The 23,754-nt window shown below is 40.1% G+C and overlaps 1 protein-coding gene and 1 long non-coding RNA gene across 2 annotated transcripts in view; both read right to left on the bottom strand.

The window, feature by feature from the left end:
* LOC134736048 (uncharacterized) overlaps nt 1–23,754 on the bottom strand; it is a 64,298-nt gene that overhangs the window by 10,648 nt on the left and 29,896 nt on the right. The gene's annotated exons all lie outside the window — the stretch shown is intronic.
* RAB40AL (RAB40A like) overlaps nt 11,765–23,754 on the bottom strand; it is a 121,422-nt gene continuing 109,432 nt past the window's right edge. The window contains exons 10-11 of the mRNA XM_063635210.1: nt 14,385–14,952; nt 11,765–12,854 (exon numbers count right to left, since the gene is read on the bottom strand). Of these exons, the coding sequence (XP_063491280.1) occupies nt 11,946–12,854; nt 14,385–14,426 (951 nt within the window). The 5' untranslated portion in view covers nt 14,427–14,952 and the 3' untranslated portion in view covers nt 11,765–11,945. The remainder of the gene's footprint in view (nt 12,855–14,384; nt 14,953–23,754) is intronic.

Below are 23,754 nucleotides of genomic sequence, written 5' to 3'. Positions count from 1 at the left end.
GCTTACAGTAGTTCAGTGCATGTTACTTTCCCTCTCTCCAGCTCACCCATCTCAAGGCCAACACCTGAGCTTCTGCCTGAGCCCATTCACTACTTCAAGGACCAGCCAACTCGTGTGGCCCTACACCCATGTCTCTTAGTACAAAGCATGAGATTTCACCTCCTCTGCCTTCATCATTACCCAGAGGGGTTGTGGAGTGGGGACCTGTGGGTGACAATAGCCAGGGAGTGGAATCTGACCATTTCTCAAGGTCTGGAAGCCCATCTTCTAAAAGGGAGGCTGCCCAGAGCCATCTAGGGAGGGTGAGGGATGGAACCTCATTCCAATCCTGCCACTTTCCTGGGGAGGTGACTTAGGTTCTGTGAGGCTGAGCTTGGTCATCTGTGAAATGGGATTGACCATACCATCTCTACAGAGCTGTCCTGGAGGGTAAATGAGAAAACCTCTTGAGAATATACGGCATGGAGTTGGACTTCAATTATCTTTAAATGTTGGGACACAGCAGTAGGGACTGGCTGGGCCTCAGGGTTAAGGCAGCCATTGTGAAAAATCATTTCTCATTATTTCCCTTTATAAGAAAACAGATAGTTGAAGAAAGCAAATGTCCTGTGATATGCCTTGAGTTCAAAGTTTTGTAGTTTCTCTACTTCTTGGGTGTTATCAGAAGCTTATAAGAGCTGTTCAACATCATTTCCCTCAGCTGACCCAAATCCAGTTTCCCTTGCCTGGAATACAGGCATGTCTTTGAACTCACCTGGTGATCTCAGTGATAGATAGCAAAGTAAGCAAAGTGTGCTGTCTGCCTAATGGCTCCTTCTGGACTGCTTAGTATTTTAATGTATGTATGGGAAAATTCTGGACCCATCCTGCAGTCGTCAGTGCAGGAGTCCTCAGGTCATGTATTATCCAGCCACATCACACCAGAATTTCAGCCACCTGCTGCCTTCTGGAGAGGCACAAATCCAATAGTTAGCAGAATTTTTTTACACATAATTGTCTATTCTTTTGTTAGGTACTAACTAAATGTTTATTGAGCTCAGATTTCATGCTGTCCCAGTGGAGGCATCTCATTAGCTCTAAAGTGGAAATGAGAGGGTAAGAAAGGATATGAATATATGGGCAACTTCAAATGTTAAATTTGAGGTGAGATGGCTCCTTCCCATTATTTTTTCTTTTGAATTTTTCTAGATGCCCATTAATGTTTAAACTTGATCAAGTTTCAAGTAATTTAAGATTTTCAAATGTCATTCGTTGGACTTACCAGCATCCATTGCAGCCACATGATGGAGATATCTCTTCTGTCTCTCTTTATTGCTCTCTTTCTTTCTCTCGTTGTCTCCTCCTGTTTCTTGGTTTCTTTTTCTTTACATTCAAAGTTCCATAAAGAGTTTTCTACATTCCCTGTTAATATTCTCCACTTTCCATTGACTATCCCACTGCACTATGGCCTCTGTCCACAAGATCAAGTAACACATGTGAACTCAAACACCTCTGAAGTGCGTTTCTTTTGCAATTAAAAAATAATAAATGAAATGGAAAAGTGTACTCATGTCATAACAACCATCATACAAAATTAGATCAGGTTTTAAATGAGATGCATCCTTAAACCAATCAAGGGATTTCGATAGTAGTTTGGACATATGAAAACTAACTGCAGGGAATCACTGTCTTCTTTCATTAGCTTGGCCCAGATTAGGTTCCAGATGTACAGGGTAACCCCACATGAGTTACAGTTTGAGTTAAATACAAGTAGTCTGGACAAATAGAAGGTGTTTCATGAAAGAATACACTAAGTCATTGTTTTAGGCTAGTTCACTCCAGGGAAACTCTAGGTGTTTGAATACATCAGGAAAAAAAGGGGGCTTGAAAATAGTATCTGCAGATTTTATTAATGCTCCCTACAGCATATAAACTGGGTAAATGAGCCTGTTTTGGCAAGTTGGAGAGTATACATGACATGTAGGCATATATGGCAAATCCCATTGTTGAAATCTGAACATGTATTTGTTCTCCTTATGTTTCTTCCTTCCTCTTATTCCATGAGGTAGTCATGCATTTAGAGATAAAACTGTAAATTAAAAGTAAAACCTTAAGGCCCCCAACCGACTGAACAAACCTCCTCATGGCCAAGAGGACTCCCCCAAAATCCTTAAAACTGAGTTCCTGGGCATGACAGGAAGTGGGGTCAGATACAACTTGTTATGCTCCATCTCTTTTGTGGTTTAGATACAACAATTGACCAGCATTAATGTTAAAATAGAGATCATAAGACTGGCAGAACAGACTCTTTGTGGCAATAAGATATCAAATTATAAATAAGGCCTAAGGCCATGCCAGGCAAGGGTTAAGTCACGCACTCTACACTTAAAGAATAAACTGTGTTCTAATTGACACAAGCTTTCCTTTGCATTTTTCTCCAGCAGCTAAACAAGTACTGGCCTCAAGATAAGCAATATTAAAACAACTTGCAGCTCATCCACCACTAGATGCTGATCCCCAGCCCCTGTTCCACCAGCAATAGCTACAGTTTTGATTGGACAAGAGACTGATTTTGGTAACTTTCTTCTGATTAGAAGATCACCAACCATGGACCGGTTCTGGCCAGTTTAAAGAGGGCAGGACTTGAGTGCCTTTGTGTTCTGAAAAGTTCTTTTAACATATAGGGCCTAATTGTAATACATTTAAACGTGAAGTCTCCACCCCAAGGTGAACCTGGTCCATATGTATAACATACATGTTTGTTCGGTACCCATGTGCCAGGACCCCCTTCATTAATATTCATAGCTCCTCCTATAACGTGTTGGGTATGTATCTTTGTCCAACCCCTTCAGCTTAAATTCCTGTCTTACCTCTCACTCCCTCAAAGTTCCTGCTTCTGGGCTTCTTCCAATGGCTACATTCCCAGCCCGTCAGAATGGCCACTCTGCAGGCTGTAATCTTTTATAAGAAATAAAGCTATCCTTTTTAAAATCTATAAGTTGGTGATATTTCAGTTAACAAAGTCATACCATTAAAAATACCATATTTTGTGTGTAGATCTATACAAATGTAATAAAAATATAGAGAAATGTCTTAAAAATGTAAACCCCAAATTTTACATAGTGGCTACCTGTGAGGAAGAAGGAAACTAATTAATCAGAGAACACTTTAAAGTGAATTTTAATTGCATATGTTTTATGTTAACATAGAAGATTCTTATATTCTATAATTTTGTGTATTTCTGAAATATTTAATAAAAACTACTGTTTCTATATTTGATTCTGAATTCAAAAGAGATCCCTACTAATTTGAAATTTTAGGAACAATAATGAGCTCCAGAGATAAATTAATCAATAACCCCATGGCTGATTAATTTTTTAAAATGTACCATTTTTGTGAATTACCTCCCATTTGATTCTCTATGCAGACATATTTAATGTATATGCATTACACATGGATTTCATTTATCTGCAGACCTAACATTTGCTAAAGATCATTAAAGTAGTTATTAATTGTGCCCAAATATTCTACCCACTCTATCTGACTCCAAAGCCACACCTCCCCACTATTGGGAAATAAAATCTTTTCCTGTGAAAGGGTTGAGGCCAGGAGAGAAGTGACTCCCCATGGTTCTGTACATAAGGACAGATCTGGTATTTGGGACCCAGGTCTCCTGATATCATCTGTTTCCCAGCAGACCCATCTTCATGTTCTGTCATTCTGTGCTGTCTCCTTTCTAAGGCTCAATGAGAGGCTGCTATTCCAATGTCCATATAGAAGGTAAATGAAGATGTTAGAAAAGGACATCAAATAAAAAAATAATGAAATTATTTTCTTTCTCCTCCACTCCACACATCAGGTAACTTCTACAAAGAAAAGACAGAAAAGCTTTTCTCTCACAGAAATATGTAAACATTTTATTTCCTGCTGCTTCAACTCTAATTGACCTCTAGGAGATGTTCATGTAAACTACGTCTTTTGTGGAAGAGAAAACACAGGGAAAGCCAATACATACATTTGTTGTAGCATTACATGTTAGACACTTCATGTAGGTTTAAGCATTATACATTTTCTTCCCACAACAGTTCAGCCAGGTATGTATCAATATGCCCATGTTACAGATGCCCCAGTTAAGGTTCACAAGGGGTAACTCACTATTATCGGGTCACATATTTAAGTAGAAGCAGGAATAAGGTCTACCAAATATATATATTTATATATATATGATAAATACACTCATTTATATATAATATATATTATATAATACACAAACAGGCCCAATTACATGTATTATTTAGCAAATTGAGATGAATATTTTTAAAGTTCTGTTTTCATCCAGCATAATAGGCTAGGACATAAATCTGCATTACTTTATTTCTTTAGTTATTATAATTTCACTTTTTTTTTTTTTTAGACGGAGTCTTGCTCTGTTGCCCAGGCTAGAGTGCGGTGGCATGATCTCAGCTCACTGCAACCTCTGCCTCCCGGGTTCAAGCGATTCTCCTGCCTCAGCCTCCCGAGTAGCTGGGATTACAGGCGCATGCCACCATGCCTGGCTAATTTTTGTATTTTTAGTAGAGATGGGGTTTCACCATCTTGGCCAGGCTGGTCTCAAACTCCTGACCTCGTAATCCACCCGCCTCGGCCTCCCAAAGTGCTGGGATTACAGGCGTGAGCCACCTCGCCCAGCCAATTTCCAATGTCTTTAAAAGTTTAAAATCCCTTTTATCAAAATAATTAATAATTGAAAGAGTCCAGAAACATCTCTAAGGAATAAAGAACAACAGAAAAAACACTATTACAGTTAAATAGAATAGATTTCCATATTCCTCTTGAGATAGCCAAGTTCTGTTTGATGGCTGAAGCAGGAAGTACAAGATCTGATTGGTCCTCAATACATGTAGAGTAAATATTGAAGACTATACTATAAATGGCAGATATTAACAGGACTTTATTGACCATGCCATTGAAAGAGCTGGGCACTCAGGCACTTACCACTATTCAGGGCACATTATCACCCATGAATGTATGAATTAATAAATTTGTGAGATATCCTAGGATGGGGTACATATTTTCCTTATATTCTAAATAGACAGGATCTGAATATCACCACATTGGGCAGTAGGTTACTTTGGCCTCAAATGACATTTTCTCTTCTCTTAAAAAATATCTCCCTTTGAATGAAGTGTTTTCTAGATGTTATAAACTGTGCTAACACCACCAATCGAATTTTGTCAGATCCACTTCCTGGATATTAAATGCATCTTCTCCCAGGTCAAAGGACTCAGGGCAGCCCAGGAATCATCTCCTGCATCTTCTTTACTCCCTACCTTGAGTAAGTTGGCAGAGAGATGAATTTAGAGAGAAATGAAAGGGGCATTGTGGGCACACCTAGTAAATCACTGAAGGCATCCAACAAGGATGCAGAGTGATAGGGTCAATTTTGCACGTGGGAACATGTGAAGATACCATGACTAAAATCCAGAAATAAACCATCACATCCCAGGAGGAAATCTTGCACAGAGCTTCTACAGAACACAGTTGAAAAGGTCATGTAATGTGGACAACAGGAAAGCTGCCCATTTGAGTAAATTATGGTGAGCCATGAGTCTACAGCAGCACAGAGTTGCCTAAGCAGAAGGGGGCATTTGGTCAACACATGCAGCTCTGTTGGGGTAGGATCACAAATTTAACTCTACAGAAATAACTGCAAATATGCAACATGTAAATGATAGTAAAGGTGAGTGTTAAATTGTGCCTAAATTTGTCAGAGCAGTGTTGAATTGTGATACCACTCACTGAGCTGATGAAAGGGGCTGAGACAACAGAGGAGAAAAGCCTCATGAAAAATCTCAGGGAGGATACAAGGAGAAAACAAATGAAAGCATGGAAAATGTGACCTCCTGGAGAGAGTGTTCTGGCTAAGAATGTGCCTCCAGGAGGAAGGCATAAATATGCTGGCAGATGGGAGACCATCGGACCTGGGGTCAGAGAGAAACTATAGTGGGTGTATGATTTCCAGACAGCCTGAGGACCCAATTAGTGGTAAATCCTTCCTCTTGACATTTGCTTCTCACTTTAATGAAGGCTTAGGGCACTGACATCAACCACTTCACTATTTTCAGTGCTCCTGTCTCCTTCCTGCGCCCATGGACCTGTGAGAGGTCTTCAGGACACTTCTGTTCTCACCAAATCTGTGTAATTTCGGGGTGTAAAGGTGACATGCAGCATATCACTGAAGCAAATGTGTTCTTCCACAATCAGTCCCAAATCTGGATGGCCTCAGACCTGGAGTGCCCAGCTATCTCAGAGCCCTGTCTGCTCCCCTGGGAGGCCCCCACTCTTCACTCCAGTCAGGCTGGACTCCCTGTTCCCTCTCTATTTTATGAGGCACTGGTGTCTTCTCCAGGAACCAGCAATCTCTATTCTAAGAATCTATCCCAAACATACATTTCAAAAAGATATAAAGGCAGAAGAACAAGGTCATTCCTAGAAGAACAATCTGTAACAGGACAAGACTATAAATAAGACAAATGCCCACTAAAGGGGATTGATTGAATAAGTTGCATCTACATCTTAGAGTACAATGCACGTATACCAAGCAAGGAGGACTCTCTTTCTCTACTGCCATGTAATGATTTTCAGGATATACTATTAAGTGAAAGAAGCAAGGCACAGAAAAATGTGTGGAGCTGTTGCTGTTCAATATGGTAGGCACTGACCACGTGTGGTTATTTAAACAAGGTATTTTAGATATATTTTATTTTAGATAAAACTAAAAATTTAGTTCCTCAGTTACATTCACCACATTTCACATATTCAATACCACAGGTAGCTAGTGGCTACTGTGTTTGACAGTGTAGACACAGAATATGTTCACCTCTACAGAAATTCTATTGGACTCCACTAATGTGGAATATGCCACCTATGAAATAGGAGAAGTCTAATATAAATATTACATTTGGTTATAATATTATAAATTTGAATCTTAAAACAAAAATTGATCAATAGCCTGGGCAACATAGCAAGATGGCCTCTCTACTAAAAATTAAAAAGAAAAACATAGCTGGGTGTGGTGATGCATGCCTGTGATCCCAGCTACTGCAGAGGCTGAAATGGAAGAATTACTTGAGCCTGGGGAGTGGAGAGGCTGCAGTGAGCTGTGATTGTGCCACTGCATTCTGGTCTGGGTGACAGAATGAGACCCTGTCTCAAAAAAATTGATCAAAATGACGGCATGTAAGGGATGGAGGAACAGCCCAGGATGGAAGACAATCATGTGTATTCCCTTAAAAACATAATACATATTTGCTGGATCCATGCACAGAAAAGGACAAGAAACAATGACCAATCTAATAGCAATGAGCAACTCTAGTCTCCAGATTGAATTTACTAAAAACATTTCCTATTAAAAGGAATCAGGTTATTTGGAGAAGTGCCTTATTCCAGGTCTGAGTAGGAATTGTAGCTGATGACGCTGGACCCAACTAACATACCAGAAGACATGTCAAAAAGACCAGAAGCCAAACTAGAGGGGCTCCCACTTCACAAAGATAAAACTATTTGAAGGTCAAATAAAATAATGCAATAGAGTCAATCAAGACAAACATAGAAGTATCTAGATCTAATGAAAATACTCTAAAAGAAAAACAAACAAATTATATTTAATGCTCACATTTGTAGGATCCTAGGGAAACATCTCATTATTTCTTCTCATGGGAACACAAGCATCTGGTTGAAGGAAGCAAATATCCCTGTAATATGCCTTAAGTTCAAAGTTTTAGAGAATGAAAGTATTCTGCATTTTGAAGTACTTCATTGTCTCATACAAGCTACTCAACATCATGCTTCTGAGCACACCCAAATCCAGCTTCCCAGGTTGTGGGTGGGGGCAGTGTGCAAGATAGGCATGACTGGGAACTCACCTGGTGAGCTCAGAGATAGATAGCACCAGGGATGCAAGGTTTGGTGTTTGCCCAGAGGCTGCTTCTGGGCTACTTGCTATGTTAATATATTTATAGAAAAATTCTGGACCTGTCCTGTAGTCCCCTGTGCACAGGTCCTCAGGTCATGCATTAGCCAGCCACAGCAACCAGCATTTCAGCCACCTGCTGCTTCCCTGAGGGACAAAAATCTTAGCATTACTGGCATATCTTTGACGCACAATTATCCATTCTTTCATTTGCCAATGACTAAATGTGTATATGATATATATATATAACCTTTAAATTCAAATTTTGGAAAAGGGCTTTCTACATTCCTCATTTCCCTTTAATTGCTTATCCCACTGTACTATATCTTCTGTCCATATGATTGCAATGAATGTCCTCTCGCCAAGGTCATAATCATCCACGTTTTCTCATTATATCTAGCTTTTCATATATATTAATATATAAAATATTCATTTTAGTAACCTCCCAAAGTGTGCATGCTTGCGCAGACTGCTTTTTTCACCTAACAACAGAGCTTTGACAGTCTCCCAGGCTTTGGAGCATGATGTACTGGACACAAATCTAAGCTCTCCCTCTCTCTAACTGTGTGGTCTCAGGCAAAGTCTTTATTCACTCTGTACTTCAGATTTTCATCTACGAAATGGGAATTAGTAACAGTTTCTACCTTGTAAGGGTGCTCTGAAAATTGAATGACTCAATGCCTAAAAAGGACTTGCCAAGGAATATGTTTTAGCCATTTTATTTTTTTTCTTCTGTCTTTACTGGCCATTAGTATCTCTACTATCCCTATGGTATAGACTCATGTTTATTCATAATCAATAAATTTTGAGATATGTTCTCAGTGAAACAAAGAAGTTATGATATTAAATGTAGGATGAACCTTATCTTTTGAAGATAAGTATATAAATGCATACATTTCTGAATAAATTTATAAGTACCTGCATAAGAAAACTTCTGAAATAATATTATACAGATGAAAACATTAGGATGTTTATTTCAACATTCTTGATCTGTAAATGTGAAAAAGAAGTGGCTGTAGACCTTGGTGGGTTTCATTTCAGTGGTGGGGTTGGGGAACAAAGTGCCATTAGATGAGCAATGAGGACTGAGGTGGAGGAATGTGAGTTGAGTATTCAGAATTCTTCATACAACTTTGGTTGCAATGGAGAGAATATATGTAAAGAGAACCGTAACTGTGGATGTAGAGAGGGGTCGGGGGTATTAAATTATGTTTTAAAATTATCAATGATAAGAGACCCTTTCAGGTTGAATATCAAGAGGAAGGGGCCATCTTTTTTTAGATCTACAAACTGAATTCACCACGCCCCTATTTCCACACTTTACTTCCTTGTTTCTATTCTGGAGAAGCCTAAAACTTCACAAAAGGGATCGTGTAGAGTTTGGCCTTAATGTCCATTAACTGTAGGGATGGATGGATGGATGGATGGATGGATGGATGGATGGATGGATGCAAGCAAGATGTGTCAAACAGCTGCTGGTAATTTATGGTATTTTATCTCTCAGGACAGAGTTCTCACACAGGTGACTGAATCTGTGGCATTGGTGGCTGAGAGCAGGCAATTTTTCAGGTCTCTGCAAGTGATGGCAGCAAGATGGGAGCACCCAGCTTCAGTGTTCAGAAGCAGATTTAGGCCAACTTCCACACCTTACATCCTGGAGGGATCCACCCTGACTTGAGCAGGTGAGGTCACAGACAGGCTTGCTTTCCACAATGGGGAAAAGATTACAGCCTGCTCAGAGGCGTGTTGTGGTCCAGCTCTTGTGTCATTCAAAAAGACTCCACAAAGTGCAGATCCAGATCCTCTCCAAACTTGAACTCAACCAATGTCATGGAGAGACATTCTTAATCCCCTTCTATGAAAACAGTGTCATTAGAAGCACCCAGAGGCCACACACACACCCTGGAAATGTAATGCCAGCAGTAGCTCTAGAACTTGCAGACTCATGTGCCTGTTGCTCATTGTTTTTAGGCTACATGTGAAAGTGGACCATTTTGCAATAAAAATATAATGCAATGATGATTATCAGAGCATTTTGTATACTAGGGAATTTTTAAAGTTATCTGAACATCGAATTAAATATAATGACAATGAAAGAATTTCCACCTGTCATATCATCAAAGTATAAAAAGAAACCATTCAGGATTCCAGTAAGGTGGGCATGCAGGGAAGTCTACCCTGTTTCATATTGGTGGTGGGGATGTCATTTACTACAACCTCTTTCCAGGTTGATTTGGTAATTTCTATTAAAGACTCTATGCATCCCCGATCTGCATGTGTTTGGGGCCTGCTCCTTCAAGTATTCATCTTCAGCATGACCCCTGTCCCTCTGAGAGTGCATATTCTTCCTGATACAGGAACTGTCTGCGGACTCCAGTTCCTAAAGCAATGGCCCAGACACACTCCCTTGTCTACAGAGTAGGAAATTTAGGTCTGACAAGGCTGTCTTTCAGAAGAGAGACGGAACTGGGAACTTGGCTTCAGAGCTGAAGATACAGATTTCAGTAGTGGCCTGGGTCAGCAGGAAAGCAAGATTTGCTTGGTTATGGTGTGATGTGCAGCTCAGCGTCACAGTCTGCATGGGTGCATATAGGGTGCCGGTCCCTGCTTTTCCACTTAGTGGCAGGATGCTCCCCAGCCAGGTTTCTTAACCTGCAAACATCACTGTTTCTTAAGCTACAGGATGATGTAGAGATTACATCCTCTACCTCCCAGGAACGTTGTGGGAAATTCACATGAGATAGAAAAGTACCAGAGTTCAGGAAGGGTGAGTCCCCATGGCTCCGAGGCCAGAGGTACTGCCCTTCTGCGGGACTTTATGTTACAATCACCCTATGACAATGCACAAATAAATGGTCATTCAATTACAAAAGAGTACAAGGATTTATATTTACTCCGTTCATCCAATATCAATTATTATAATAGTCCACAGTGTAAACTGGAAACTAACTACGTGGAAATCACTTCTCCTTCCTTCCCATCTAAGGTCTCAGAAGTGCTTTCCCAGATGTGATCTCATTAACCTCTATATCGATCTGAGAGGTGTTAACCAAAACTGGCCAGCACAGGGGAAATGACTCACCTAAGGCCTTATAATGGGCCTTGCCCCCCCGTGTTCTATTGCATTGTTTTTCTGCAAAGCCTAATCTTGCGGGGTTACATTATACATATTTTTCTTTCTTTTTTTTTCGTTTTACCAAAAGATAAAAATATATACTTTTTATTGTTAAGAAACATTTTCATAAATAAGTACTTATTTCATTCCTTACTGAAATGGCTTTTTTCTTACTGACCCATTGAAACCATGTTGGCTATGTTCAACATAACTAGAGATATCTTTGGTGTTTTCGTCCCTTAGCTTCATATCTTGTAGAACATCTTGTACAAAAAAGATTTACAGAAAAACATACATATAAATCACGTATTAATCTCCAAATGTAGTAAAATAACATAGCAAAAACTTTATCAAATCCATTTCGTGCACAAACTGGACAGATCTGTTACGTATAATCTCTATATGCATCTGCAGTGTTTTATAAATTGGTGCTTTGACATCAAAAAGGAGGTTTACAAAAAGGCCCCTCTAGTAATATCAATGACTCGGAATGATCTCACTATCATTGCATCTCAAATTCCCTTGAATTTATACTCATTACTGTCATATCACCATTCTTACAAAAGCGGTTATTTTAAGGAAAAAGATGCAGTGTGATTATGATATAAGTAACATTCAAATTTTCACATTATCAAGAGTTGAGCAGAGTACTAATTTTCCCTTTATAAACACATGCACATCCACGTAGAAATTCAAAGTCAAACTGCGTAAAGTGCTTTTATTGACGGAAGGCATCACACACATTCCCAAGCAGCATTGTTTCCATGAGAAACTGAAAACATATTTCTTTGAATCTAGAATGCATCTTCCCTCTTCCAGGTGTAACCATTCAGAGTTTTTCCTGGAGCGATTCCAGCTTGTTTCCTTTTGGTGCCTTCCTTAAGAAATTTTGCAGCTGTTTCTGGTGCAGTTTTTGGGTGGGCTCTGGGGTGGGCAGACGATCTTCACTTTGCAGAGGCTGCTCCTTTTGTGAGTGGAGCTGGTGGTGAGGGAGTAGGAGAGGCCTCGCATCATCCTGGCATTCAGGCCCTTAGCCATGGAGAAGGACTTGAGGTGGCTTCTTAAGGCAATGGGGAGCGGGAGCTTGTCCACCAGATGCACAGGTGTGCAGGACACGATGGTGCGGCAGCAGAGGTCTTGCAAGCTCAGTACCTTGCTCGGCCTCCCGAGCCAGTTCAACCTGTGCCGCAGCAGCACGATCCTGGCCAGCTCCGTGAAAGACTCTATGATGTTGAAATTGCAAAGAGGGCTGACCTCAAAGAAGGTCACGCCCAGGCGCTCGGCATAGGCCTGGGCCTGCTCCCTGGGCACCTGCCTCTTGAATGCCAGATGTAGGCGATTTCCCACCAGGATTTTAGGGACACCAGGGGCATGTTCATCAATCTTCTTAATCCATCGATCCATACCCTCGAAAGACCAGCGGTTTGCAATGTCGTAGACCAGGATCACTCCTTGTGCACCACGAGAGTAGGAGCGGAATATGGTACAAAACCTTCCCTGCCCCGACGTATCCCAGAGTTTCAGCTTCACCCGCTGGCCGTCCAGCAGGATGGTGGTCGTCTTGTAGTCGATTCCCCCCAGGTGACTATACGGGGACTCGGCCGTGCCGTCCTGCAGGCTCTCCAGGATCTCGCCCTTGCCCACGTCGCTGTCGCCCACCAGCAGGAACTTGAGCAGGAAGTCGTAGGCCTGGTTGGGGCTGCCCGGGGCGCTCATCGTACTGGCCCCGCCCCCCGCCTGGGCCAGACCAGCAGGGTTGTGCGCAGAGGCGGTGCCGGGCCTATTTTTCTTGAGAAATTAACATAGAACATAAAAAATGGGATGGGGAAGTCTATGAAATAAAGTGAAATGAGGTGGTGGCTTTGATGGTTTTCTTTTACAAACCCTGGGAAACTGGTTCAGCGATTGTTTTCCTTTTTCTTACCCAGCACAGAGTAGTGACACAGCAGTTAATTAATCATGGAAACCTTACATTTCTCTTAACATTTCCATGTGATCGTTATGGAACCATGCCTTTTGGATTATGTCAAAGGAATCTCCTTTAAAGGAAGGACAGGTATGAGTTAGGAAGCGGACTAAGAGGTGTTGAGTACCGTATGTAGCCTACGCTGTGTATGACGCTTAAAATAATTTGTTCTTTTACTTCTCAGAACAATTGTCTTTGGTAGCTATGATTGTTTCCATTTTACAAATGAGAAAAGGCAAACTCAGAAATGTTATGTAATTTTTTTAAATCTTGCTGTTAGTATAGAGATCACAGAAATCACAATCCTGAGCCAGGGCTCTCCTCATATAATGCCCCACACATCCTTTCTACTCTGTGGCCACGCAGGGGTTAGGAGTAAGTGTGAACTGTCTGTGCATCGGATCCTTGACAAGCCACGCATGTTTACATGGGCACTAATACTTTTCTTGCTGCAGGGAGTCATCTCCCATAAATATAAGAGCCAAGATCTCAGAAGAGACATCTAGGACATGGATTTTGCTAGAGTGCCTCATAAATAATATTCACCCAACAAAGATGTGTTGAAATAACGCATGCATCCATCAGTGAAGGGTTTTAGGTTTAACACACATACAGATCCTATAACAAAATAACAAAACTGAAAAAATATGTAAATGATTCACGGATGACGAAACACAAATGGCCAACAATCATAAGAAAATGCATTCTAGCTCACTAATATATTAAGGAATGCAAATGCAACTATCTAAATATACTTTTATCACCTATCGTTTGACAAAATTTAAATGTAGAAAAAACTGAATAAGAATTTTTTTTAATTTGCAAAAGAAAAAGGTAAAAAGTGGCTCTGTGTGTGTCTGTGTATGGGGGTGGGATGAGGGACCAAATACATCAAGGAAATGGAAACACACTTATCAGTTATAAATACATTTAAATATTGTAACTACAACAGGTATAAAGATGGTTAAAGAAATGAGAATGCTCAGACACATATAAGGGAGTTTAAATTATTGAAATCAAGCCCCAAGGGATAGATGTGTAAGCATGTAATGGATGAAACATTTTTCACATGTACAAAATAGCCAGGTGAGAGGTTATTTGCTACAGCATTGCTGAAATCTTTTTAAAAAGGAAAAAATGAGAAGCATTCTAAATACTCATCAATACAGAACAAACAATAACAAAGTTGTCTCCCTAATTTACACAAACTCCCCTAAAGACATCGCCATGATCTGAATGGTGGAATCTGACCATTTCTCAAGCCTTGGAAGCCCATCTTCTAAAAGGGAGATGCTCTCAGGGTCCTCTAGGGAGGGTGAGGGATAGAACCTCATTCCAATCCTGCCACTTACCTCAAGAGGCGACTTAGGTTCTGTGAGCCTGAGCTTGGTCATCTGTGAAATGGGACTGACCGTACTATCCTCACGGAGTTGTTCCCAGGCATAAATGGGAAAACCCGTCCAGAGTATATGGCATGGAGTGGGAGACTTCAATGGCCCTTTAAATATTGAGACATAGCAGTAGGGGTTGGCTGAGCCTCAAGGCCAAGGCAGTCATCGTGAAAAATCATTACTCATTGTTTCTCCTAATGAAAACACAGACATCCATATAAAGAAGGCAAATCTCCCTGATACACCTTGATTTCAGAGTTTTAGAGATGGAGTTCTCTACATTCTTCTTTGTTTCATGATCTCACGAAAACTGTTCAACATCACGCCTCCGAGAAGACACAAATCCAGTTCCCCATGCTGGTAAGAAAAACACTGATCGGTGTAAATGTAAAAACATATGCTCCAGGGTATCCACACAATGAAACACCAGGTAGCAGTGACAGGGCTGTAGAAAGGTGATGGAGAGAGGTCGGAGGCACTGGAGCAGCATCTGGGGAACTGTGTCTATGGTGTCCTGGAGAGGGGAAGACTGAAAGAGAGTGTGAGAAGGTCTCAGAAGCCTGTACAGGGATAGAGTTATGGAGAGTGAATGCCTTGCTCTCTGGAAGGGACCCCCCACCCCCCGCCCCCGCCCCCTCCAACAGTGTGGACACTTCAACCTACACTGAGAAGGGAAGAGATGATAAATCAGTGAATGCGATGTAGATTTGGGGGTCAACAGCAAATGGACCTGCTTTAATATACATGTGAATTTTCCAAACAGAACTGGAATCAAAGTAAACAAGTCATTTTGAAACATCTTACTCTGCAAAATGTACAAAAACAGAGATAGCTGTGATGCCTCCTAGTGGCCAGAGACAGAAACGCAGCTCTGATAATCTCAAACCAGGGACTCAGGAAGAGGGAGGGATGGAGGTTGGAGGTTAGCTCCAAGGTATCAGCCACAGTTTTCTGGAATTATTCACCTAATGGTAGCAATTTCCATGTATCCATCATGTTCCAGAATATATGAAACTGATATTGGTTCCAATCCCCGCTGGAACTAAAGATAAAGTTGCATCCATGATTGCGTATTTGGGGTGGTAGAGCTAGAGGACACACCCACACACACACACACACACAAAACCTCTGTCAATTGGACTTGTTATTTACTTCTTTCACAATAAAATGGAATATAATGAATGCTTTTTCAAATTAATGAACATTATGTACACCTTAACTTTGACAATTTGTTCCAAAGTATTTTGTGTGTTCAAATTTTCATCAAAATACTTTTATTCCCAAATACCAATTTTCAAACAGTACACAAGAGCATATTCATAAATCAAAATTAACCTGAGCTCTCACTGGTCAACTCCTACTCCTTAACCCCAAGGGGTCTGCTGTTCCTAGGATGGTACATACTCTCTAGACATGTCCCTGAAGGTGAGGTACACATCAACACATTCACCTACACACACACATTGTCTTCTCCAAAAGTGCAATCACGGTACTTATCTTTTGCATCTTGTCATTATAAATTCTCAAGATTTAAAAATATTTGCATTTTATTAGTTCTTGCGGGGTTGGCATATTTTAGTATGTTTATTGTTCATGTACATTTCATTTAAATTCTCTGTTGAAATAGTTGCCATTTTGTTACTATGTTTCACAAATCATGGATACTAACCTAATTAAACTTCAAAATTTGACTTTAAAATTATACAGATCTTAAATTTCAAAGAAAAAACATTGAAAAACACCTGGGGAGCAGGTACTGCCAGCCTGGAGGGAGATTAGAGCATTCAGGGCCCTGGAGAAATGAAGAGAAATGATAAAAGTTTGGAGTATTACAGAGTTTGTGCTGATCAGGAAATAACGAAGTTGTCTCCCTGATTTACATAAACTCCTCTAAAGGCAGCAGCCTAATTTGAATAATGGTCATAATGACCTTGGGTAGAGTTAAGATTAAAGATGAGGTGTAAAGTGCATTTGCTTACAGTAATGCAGTGCATGTTTCTTTCCTTCTCTGCAGCTCACCTGTCCCAAGGCCAACACCTGAGCTTCTGCCTGAGCCCACTTGCCACTTTAGGGATCAGCCCTCTCATGTGGGCCTACAACCAGATGTCATGGCACAAAGCACAGGATTTCACTTCCCCTGTCATCTTCAGAGGAGTTGTTGAGTGGGAACCCATGGGACCACAATAGCAGGGGAGTGGAATCTGACCATTTCTCAAGCCCTGGAAACCCATCTTCAAAAAGGGGGTGCTCAGGGTCCTCTAGGGAAGGTGAGGGATGGAACCTCATTCCAATCCTGCCACTTACTTGGAGAAGTGATTTAGGCTCTGCGAGCCTGAGCTTGGTTAGCTGTAAAATGGGATTGACCATACCAACCTTACAGAGCAGTCCTGAGGGCTAAATGAGAAAATCTGTTGAGAATATACAGCAGGGAGTAGCCTTTAAGTATTGGTACACAGCATGAGGGGCTGGCTGAGCCTCAAGGCTAAGATAGTCATCATGAAAAAATCACTACTCATTGTTTCTCCTAATGACAACACAAACATCGTGAAGAAAGAAGCAATCTCTCTCTGAAATGCCTTAAGTTCAAAGTTTTAGAGACCAAAGGTCTCTGCATTCTTAGGTGCTTGAAAGTTCCTAAGAGCTATTCAACATCATGCCTCTGAGCAGACCCAAATCCACTTCCCCATGGTGGTAAGACAGGCGTGTTTGTGAACTCACCTGGTGAGCTCCACAACAGATTACATCAGGGACACAAGGAGTGGCAATTGTCTAATGAGTGCTCCAGCACTGCTCAGTATTTTAATATGTTTATAGGAATATTGTATACCCATTCTGCAGTAAACAGTGCAAGGTTCTCAGATCACACATTATCCAGCTACATCACAAGAGGATTTCCGCTACCCGCTGCCTCCTTGAGAGGCAAAAATCTAGGAATTACAAGAATTTCTATAACAGACAATTTTCTATTCTTTCATTAGGTAATAACTAAACGTGTATTGAGCTTTAAAAGCATACTAGTCTACTGGAGGCGTCTCATTAACTAAAGTGGAAAGAGGGTAAGAATTCAAATAAATATATGGGTAATTCGTGGTTCACATTTGAGAGGAGATGGTTTCTTCAAATTAACTTTAAACTTTCTCAAACTCCAAAGAATTGAAAATTCTCTTTTGTTTTAAAAATCCTTTTTTGTTCTAAAAATCCTTTTTTGTTCCTCATCACCTGATACAGTTCAAATATACGTCCCTGCCAAATTTCATGTTGAATTCTAATCCCCAATGTTGGAGGTTGGGCCTGGTGGGAGGTGTTTGGGTCATGGGGGCAGATCCCTCAAGGCTTGGTACTGTCCTGGTGATAGTGAGTTCTCCTGAGATCTGGTTAAGTGTGTGGCACCCCCCACCCCCCCACCACTCCCACCGCCACTTTCTCTCTCCTGCTTTCACCATGTGACATACATACTTCAGCTTCACGTTCCATCATGAGTAAAAGCTCCCTGAGGCCTTCTCAGAAGCTAAACAGATGCTGGTGCCATGTTTGTAAGCCTGCAGAACCATGAGCCAATTAAACATCGATTCTTTATAAATTACCCAGTCTTAGGCATTTCTTTATAGCAATGCAAGAATGGCCTAATACATCATCAATTCAATTCAGCCACAGGATATCTTTCTTTTCTCCTCTCCCTCTTCTCTCTCCCCTCCTCTCCCTTTCCTTTCCCCTCCCCCCCTCCCTCTTTGACTCTGTCTTTTCCTTCTCCTTCAAAAAATTTTCTAATTTTCTACATTCTCTATTAACATTACTTCCCATTTACTCTTTATCCCACTGCACTGTGGCTTCTGTCCCGAGGATTGCGATGAACATGATCTCGCCAAGGTTACAATCCCCCTTTTGGTCACTAGGTCCAGTTTTTTGTTTACATATATTACCATACTGAGTATTGCTTTCAATGAACTCATAAAATATGCATGCTTGTCCAGTCGTTTCTTTAAATTTAACACAAATCTGTGACAGGCTCTGGAGCATGAGCTACTGGACACGAATCCAAGCTGTCCCACTCCCTAACTATGCAGTATCAAGCAAAGTCTTTATTCTCTCTGTCATTGAGATTTTCATCTATAAAATAAGGATTAGTCACAGTATCTACCTCATAAAACAGCTGTGAGCACTGACTGACTCAATACATTAAAAGCGTATAGTTCATAAGAAATGTTAGTCATTTTAAATTATTTTTACATATCTTACTGGCATTAGTATCACTGTAGACATGAAAAATAGGATATCAGTCAATGAATAGTTTCCTAGGGCCACCATAACAAATTATCACGAACTTTGCACATTTAAACAACAGAATTTCATTATCTCATGGTTTGGAAGTATAAAACCAAAGCCCAAAGTACAAAACCATGGTGTAGGCAGGACCACACTGCCTCCAAAAGCTTTAGGGGAGAATCCTTTCTTAGCTCTTCCAGCTCCTCCTTTATTTGGTTTGAGGCAGCATAACTCCAATCTCTACCTCAATCTTCACATGGCCTTCTTCCTTGCATGTGTCAAATCTCCCTCTGCTTTCTTTTATATAGACACCAGTCATTGGAGTTAGGCATCAACCTACATTCAGGATATTTACTTCTGGAGATCTTTCACTTAATTATATCTGCATAGACCCTATTTCCAAATAAAGTTTGGGTGGGTTAGGATTGGGACATGTTTTTTTTTTTTTTTTTTTTTGAGATGGAGTCTCGCTCTCTCACCCAGGCTGGAGTGCAGTGGCGCGATCTCGGCTCACTGCAAGCTCCGCCTCCCGGGTTCATGCCATTCTCCTGCCTCAGCCTCTCCGAGTAGCTGGGACTACGGGCGCCCGCCACCACGCCCGGCTAATTTTTTGTATTTTTAGTAGAGACAGGGTTTCACCGTGGTCTCGATCTCCTGACCTCATGATCCGCCCGCCTCGGCCTCCCAAAGTGCTGGGATTACAAGCGTGAGCCACGGCGCCCGGCCTAGGATTGGGACATGTTTTGAGAGGGACACAATTCTACCCACTACAGTTAAACACGCAAGTTACACTACAAATGTTAGATAAGGTAGCTTTTATATGTTAATATATAAATGCTGTATGCATGTTTAATCTAGGTTTTTATCCTCTGTGTATGAAGTACTCTTAAACAACAGAGATAGGTCAATGATATCAAGAGACAATTCAATAAAAACCAATATTAACCTCCCCAAAACACTTGTAGACACACACACACAAAATGAAAAAGAATCAGATTTAGTCAATCAACAAAGTCATAAATTGTAATGTAGTATATGGTTCCATTGTGAAAATATATATATATATCTATCTCTCTCTACATGGGTTTATAGGTATGTGTGTGTGGCTAAAAATAAGTTAGTGTACTACATGGAGAGAAAAAAGATCTGGAGAATAGATACTAATAAATTAATACAGGCCATCTTTGTATTATGGAGATGGAGAAGATTTGGACAGAATATTTTTAGTTTCTAATATACATTTCAATTATGTTTCATACGGCTTAAACAATAAAAAAGTAAATAATGTGACAAAGTCATTAAGATAAGGTTTTGTAAATCAGGAAAATCTGTGACCCTAGTCACAAAATGACAGTGTAGAAATACATTTATTGACTAAGAATCATGTTCATATGCTGTGGTATAAAAATAGTATATTAAAAAGATTTATTTAATAAATCAGTATATTCACCTTGGAGGGAGATAGAGGATATTTGTTTTATAAATTTGCAATTCCCTAGTGTTTTAAATGTGGAAACTTCATTGTTCAAAATGTTAAAAACAAAAAACACTATAATTGTGACCTGATTATATTTAAGATGCCCACATATTCATTGCTTTGGAAACATGCATATAGGAAATTCCAGAAAGCTTTGTTCTCTACAGTTCTATACAATAGAATACATGTGCCTCCCTTACTCCACTCAAATCTCCTACCCCTTTCCAAGCTCTTGGTTGACTTTCATTTCTGCAATTCTGACTCTGGGCACCAGGTGAGAGCATTCTGTATTTCTTCCAATGAAAAGGCATAATTTGTATAAACACAAACAAAATTTTCCTCAAAGTAGATAATGAAACAATAAGTACAGCATGACCACAACTCTCTTTGAAAAATTCATGTTTACAAAAAGATGGACAGGTCATATACATAGTTTTGTTTCCTTGCATACTCCTATGTCTACATCTAATTAGTTTATTAAATAGGTTTTGGGTATCTACTTCAGAGGTTCAAATATCTTATGATGAAATGCTACCGGAAATTTTATAATGGATAGATCAGGGTGACAACACTGAAATACAGTGATCAATTTCAAGGTTACAGGAGGAGAGATAACCAGACCCAATGAGCCTACTAATTTGACACTTTAGTAATAAAGGACACCACTTCTGAGGTACTCTTGCTGAATAAGCTGAACTTGATCAAACTTCTAAATCTAATTACCAATTTAAAAGAAACAAGAGAGGCTAGAGGAAATTAATAAACAACACAATAAGAATCCATTCAGCAAAATCCATAATGCACCCTCCAAAGGATGAAAGATCCAGTTTTTTAAGCAAATAAATAGAAAGGTTTTTTTAAAACAACAGATAGCTTTTAAGAGACAACACTTCAAGGAGAGTTAAAGAGAAAGTAAAATTAAAATCACAAGGAGATACTATCACATGTCTACCAGAAAGAGAAAAATGAAAAAGATAGAAAATACCAAGTGTTGGTGAGGATGTGGAGCAGTAGAAGTCTCAACATTGCTAGTGGTAATATAGATTGGAACAACCACTTTGAAAAACCGTTTGACAGTATCCACTGAGCTGAAGATACACATGTCATATGACTCAGAAATGCCACTCTTTGGTGCATCCCCAGGAGAAATGGCCTTACCCATCAAAGGAAATCAGACCAGCCCTGCCTTTCAACCAGTTGAAGGATAGAAACCAGAATAAATGTGACTTCCATTTGTAAAAGCACTCTGAGTTCCTGAAAGGGAATAGAATTAACTGTGGAAGTCCAAGGAATTATTTCAACCGCCAGGTTGTCTAAGGAAAACTTAACTGTGATGATTATTACCTTTTTAAAAATAATTATACTCTTTTGTTTTTACAATTATTATCTTGTTTGTTTTTCTTAAATAAATATCATCTGGTACATGGAAGAAAGGCTACCGAAGGATAGTTATGACTCAAAGACATATGGTCCTGTCTACCATCAACCACCATTGGCTGACATGGTTTGGCAAATGTCTTTTCCTCTTTTCAGTGTCGGCTGTGGAGACAGACTAGGGCCCAACCCTGCTTCTTAAATTTGTGGGACTTTGAATACGTTTGCTTCACCTTGCAGTAGCTCAAATGCTGCATCTGTAAAACAAGGATAATAGAGTACTGACCTAAGAAGACAAAATATTTTTAAACAAATATTGCCTTGCCATTTTGGTCAGGAATCCCATAATTTAAAAAATTCTGCTGCAGAGATATCAGCATAACTGGCTCTCTGTGACCTTGTGAGAGTAACAGAATTACTCTATACTTCAGTTGTCTTTAAGGTACAATGGGGAAAACAATTATCCCCACCTCATGGGTTGTTGTTTTGAGAATTACTTGAGTTGAGGCACGAAAGCCCTTAGAACAGTGGTCGGCACATAGTAAACTGCTCATTAAATGTGAGTTTGCATGTTGAGATTTTTCAAGTTCTAAAAGTTTGGCAGTTCGCATGTGTCTTCAATAAAGTTTAATACAACAGAATCTTAATCATCAACTGATGCATTTTAAAATAACTTCTTTTCACTACAACCACTTTTGGATGACCTAATAACCTTGAGAATATCTCAAGAGCACATGGAAGGACTGCTCTCAGAAAACTGTGCCATTTCTCCACATGGCTATGCAAAAAGCTGAGGGGTCATCCTTGACTGTGCCTTATCCCCATGCACCCTACACGCACAGCCACTTCAAGTTCTGCCTGCCGTACCTCCAAACATGCCCTGTCCAGGTTCACTCCTCCCTACCTGCACACAGCTGCAGCCCTGGTCCCATCCACCTGTGCCTCTTCCCTGGACTTCTGCAATATTTTCCTAATGGTTATCCCCACTCCCTATCTTGTCCCTTTCCAGTCCATTCCCCACACAGCAGTCAGAGTCACCTTCTGACATCAGGAATCACAATCAACAGCACATTTACAAATTGTAATTCACCCGAATCTCTCACTAGCCCTGCACCAACCTCTGACCCAAGGGATCTGTTGTCCTAAGGATGTTGCATACTCTTCAGATGTGTCCCTGTAGGTGAGGTGCACATGAACACATTCACCCGATTCACATAGTCTTCTCCAAAAGTACAATCACAGTCCTCATCTTCTGTTGCAATTTTTTTCCACTTCATATAAATTCTCAGGATTTTTAAGTATTTGCATTTTATTAGTACTTTTGGTTTTGGCCTATTTAACAAGATTATTGTTCGTGTTTATTTTATGTAAATTTTCTGTTGAAATGAATTACCAATATCTTTGTCATTAGTGTGTGTTACAAATTATGGATACTAATCCTATATATGATACAGTTTGCAAATACTTTCTCCAATGTTTTAAGATAATTCTTAATTTTTTTATTACTATCGAAATTGATTTTCAATTTCAAAAATATTATGACTTAAAAACTTTACAGATCATAAATTTTTTTTTTTTAAGAAAAAGTTGAATGCTCCCTTTGGAATGGCAGCCCCCAGGGAAATTAGATCATTCAGGGACCAGGAGGCATGAAGACAAAATGAGGAAAACTTTAGAATAACTAAAAACTAGCTGCTGATAGGGATTTTATCTCCTCTATCATCTTCATCACCTTGAGAGTTTGAAGAGTGAGCACCTCTGGGGCCACAATAGCAAGAGAGTGGAATATGACCATTTCTCAAGTCCTGGAAGCCCAACTTCTAAAAGAGAGGTGCTAAGGATCCTCTAGGGAGGGTGAGGGATGGAACCTCATTCCAATCCTGCCACTTACCTAGGGAGGTGACTTAGACTCTGTGAGCCTGAGCTTAGTCATCTGTGAAATGGAACTGATTATACAATTGTTACAGAGTTGTCCCCAGGCATAAATGAGAAACATTGTCCAAAGTATATGGAATGGAGTGGGACTTCAATGGCCTTTAAATGTTGAGACACAGCAGTAGGGGCTGGCTGAGCCTCAGGGCTCAGGAGACATTGTGAAAAATCATTTCTCATTGTTTCTCCTAATAAGAACACAAACATCTAGAAGAAAGAAGCAGATATCTCTCTGATATGCCTTGAGTTCAAAGTTTTTGAGATAGAAGGTTTTCTATATTCTTA

Source organism: Symphalangus syndactylus, chromosome X (assembly GCF_028878055.3).
Source record: "Symphalangus syndactylus isolate Jambi chromosome X, NHGRI_mSymSyn1-v2.1_pri, whole genome shotgun sequence".
Classification (NCBI taxonomy): domain Eukaryota; kingdom Metazoa; phylum Chordata; class Mammalia; order Primates; family Hylobatidae; genus Symphalangus; species Symphalangus syndactylus.
The sequence above is the reverse complement of the archived record's forward strand: the minus strand, read 5'-3'. Positions and strand labels throughout refer to the sequence as shown.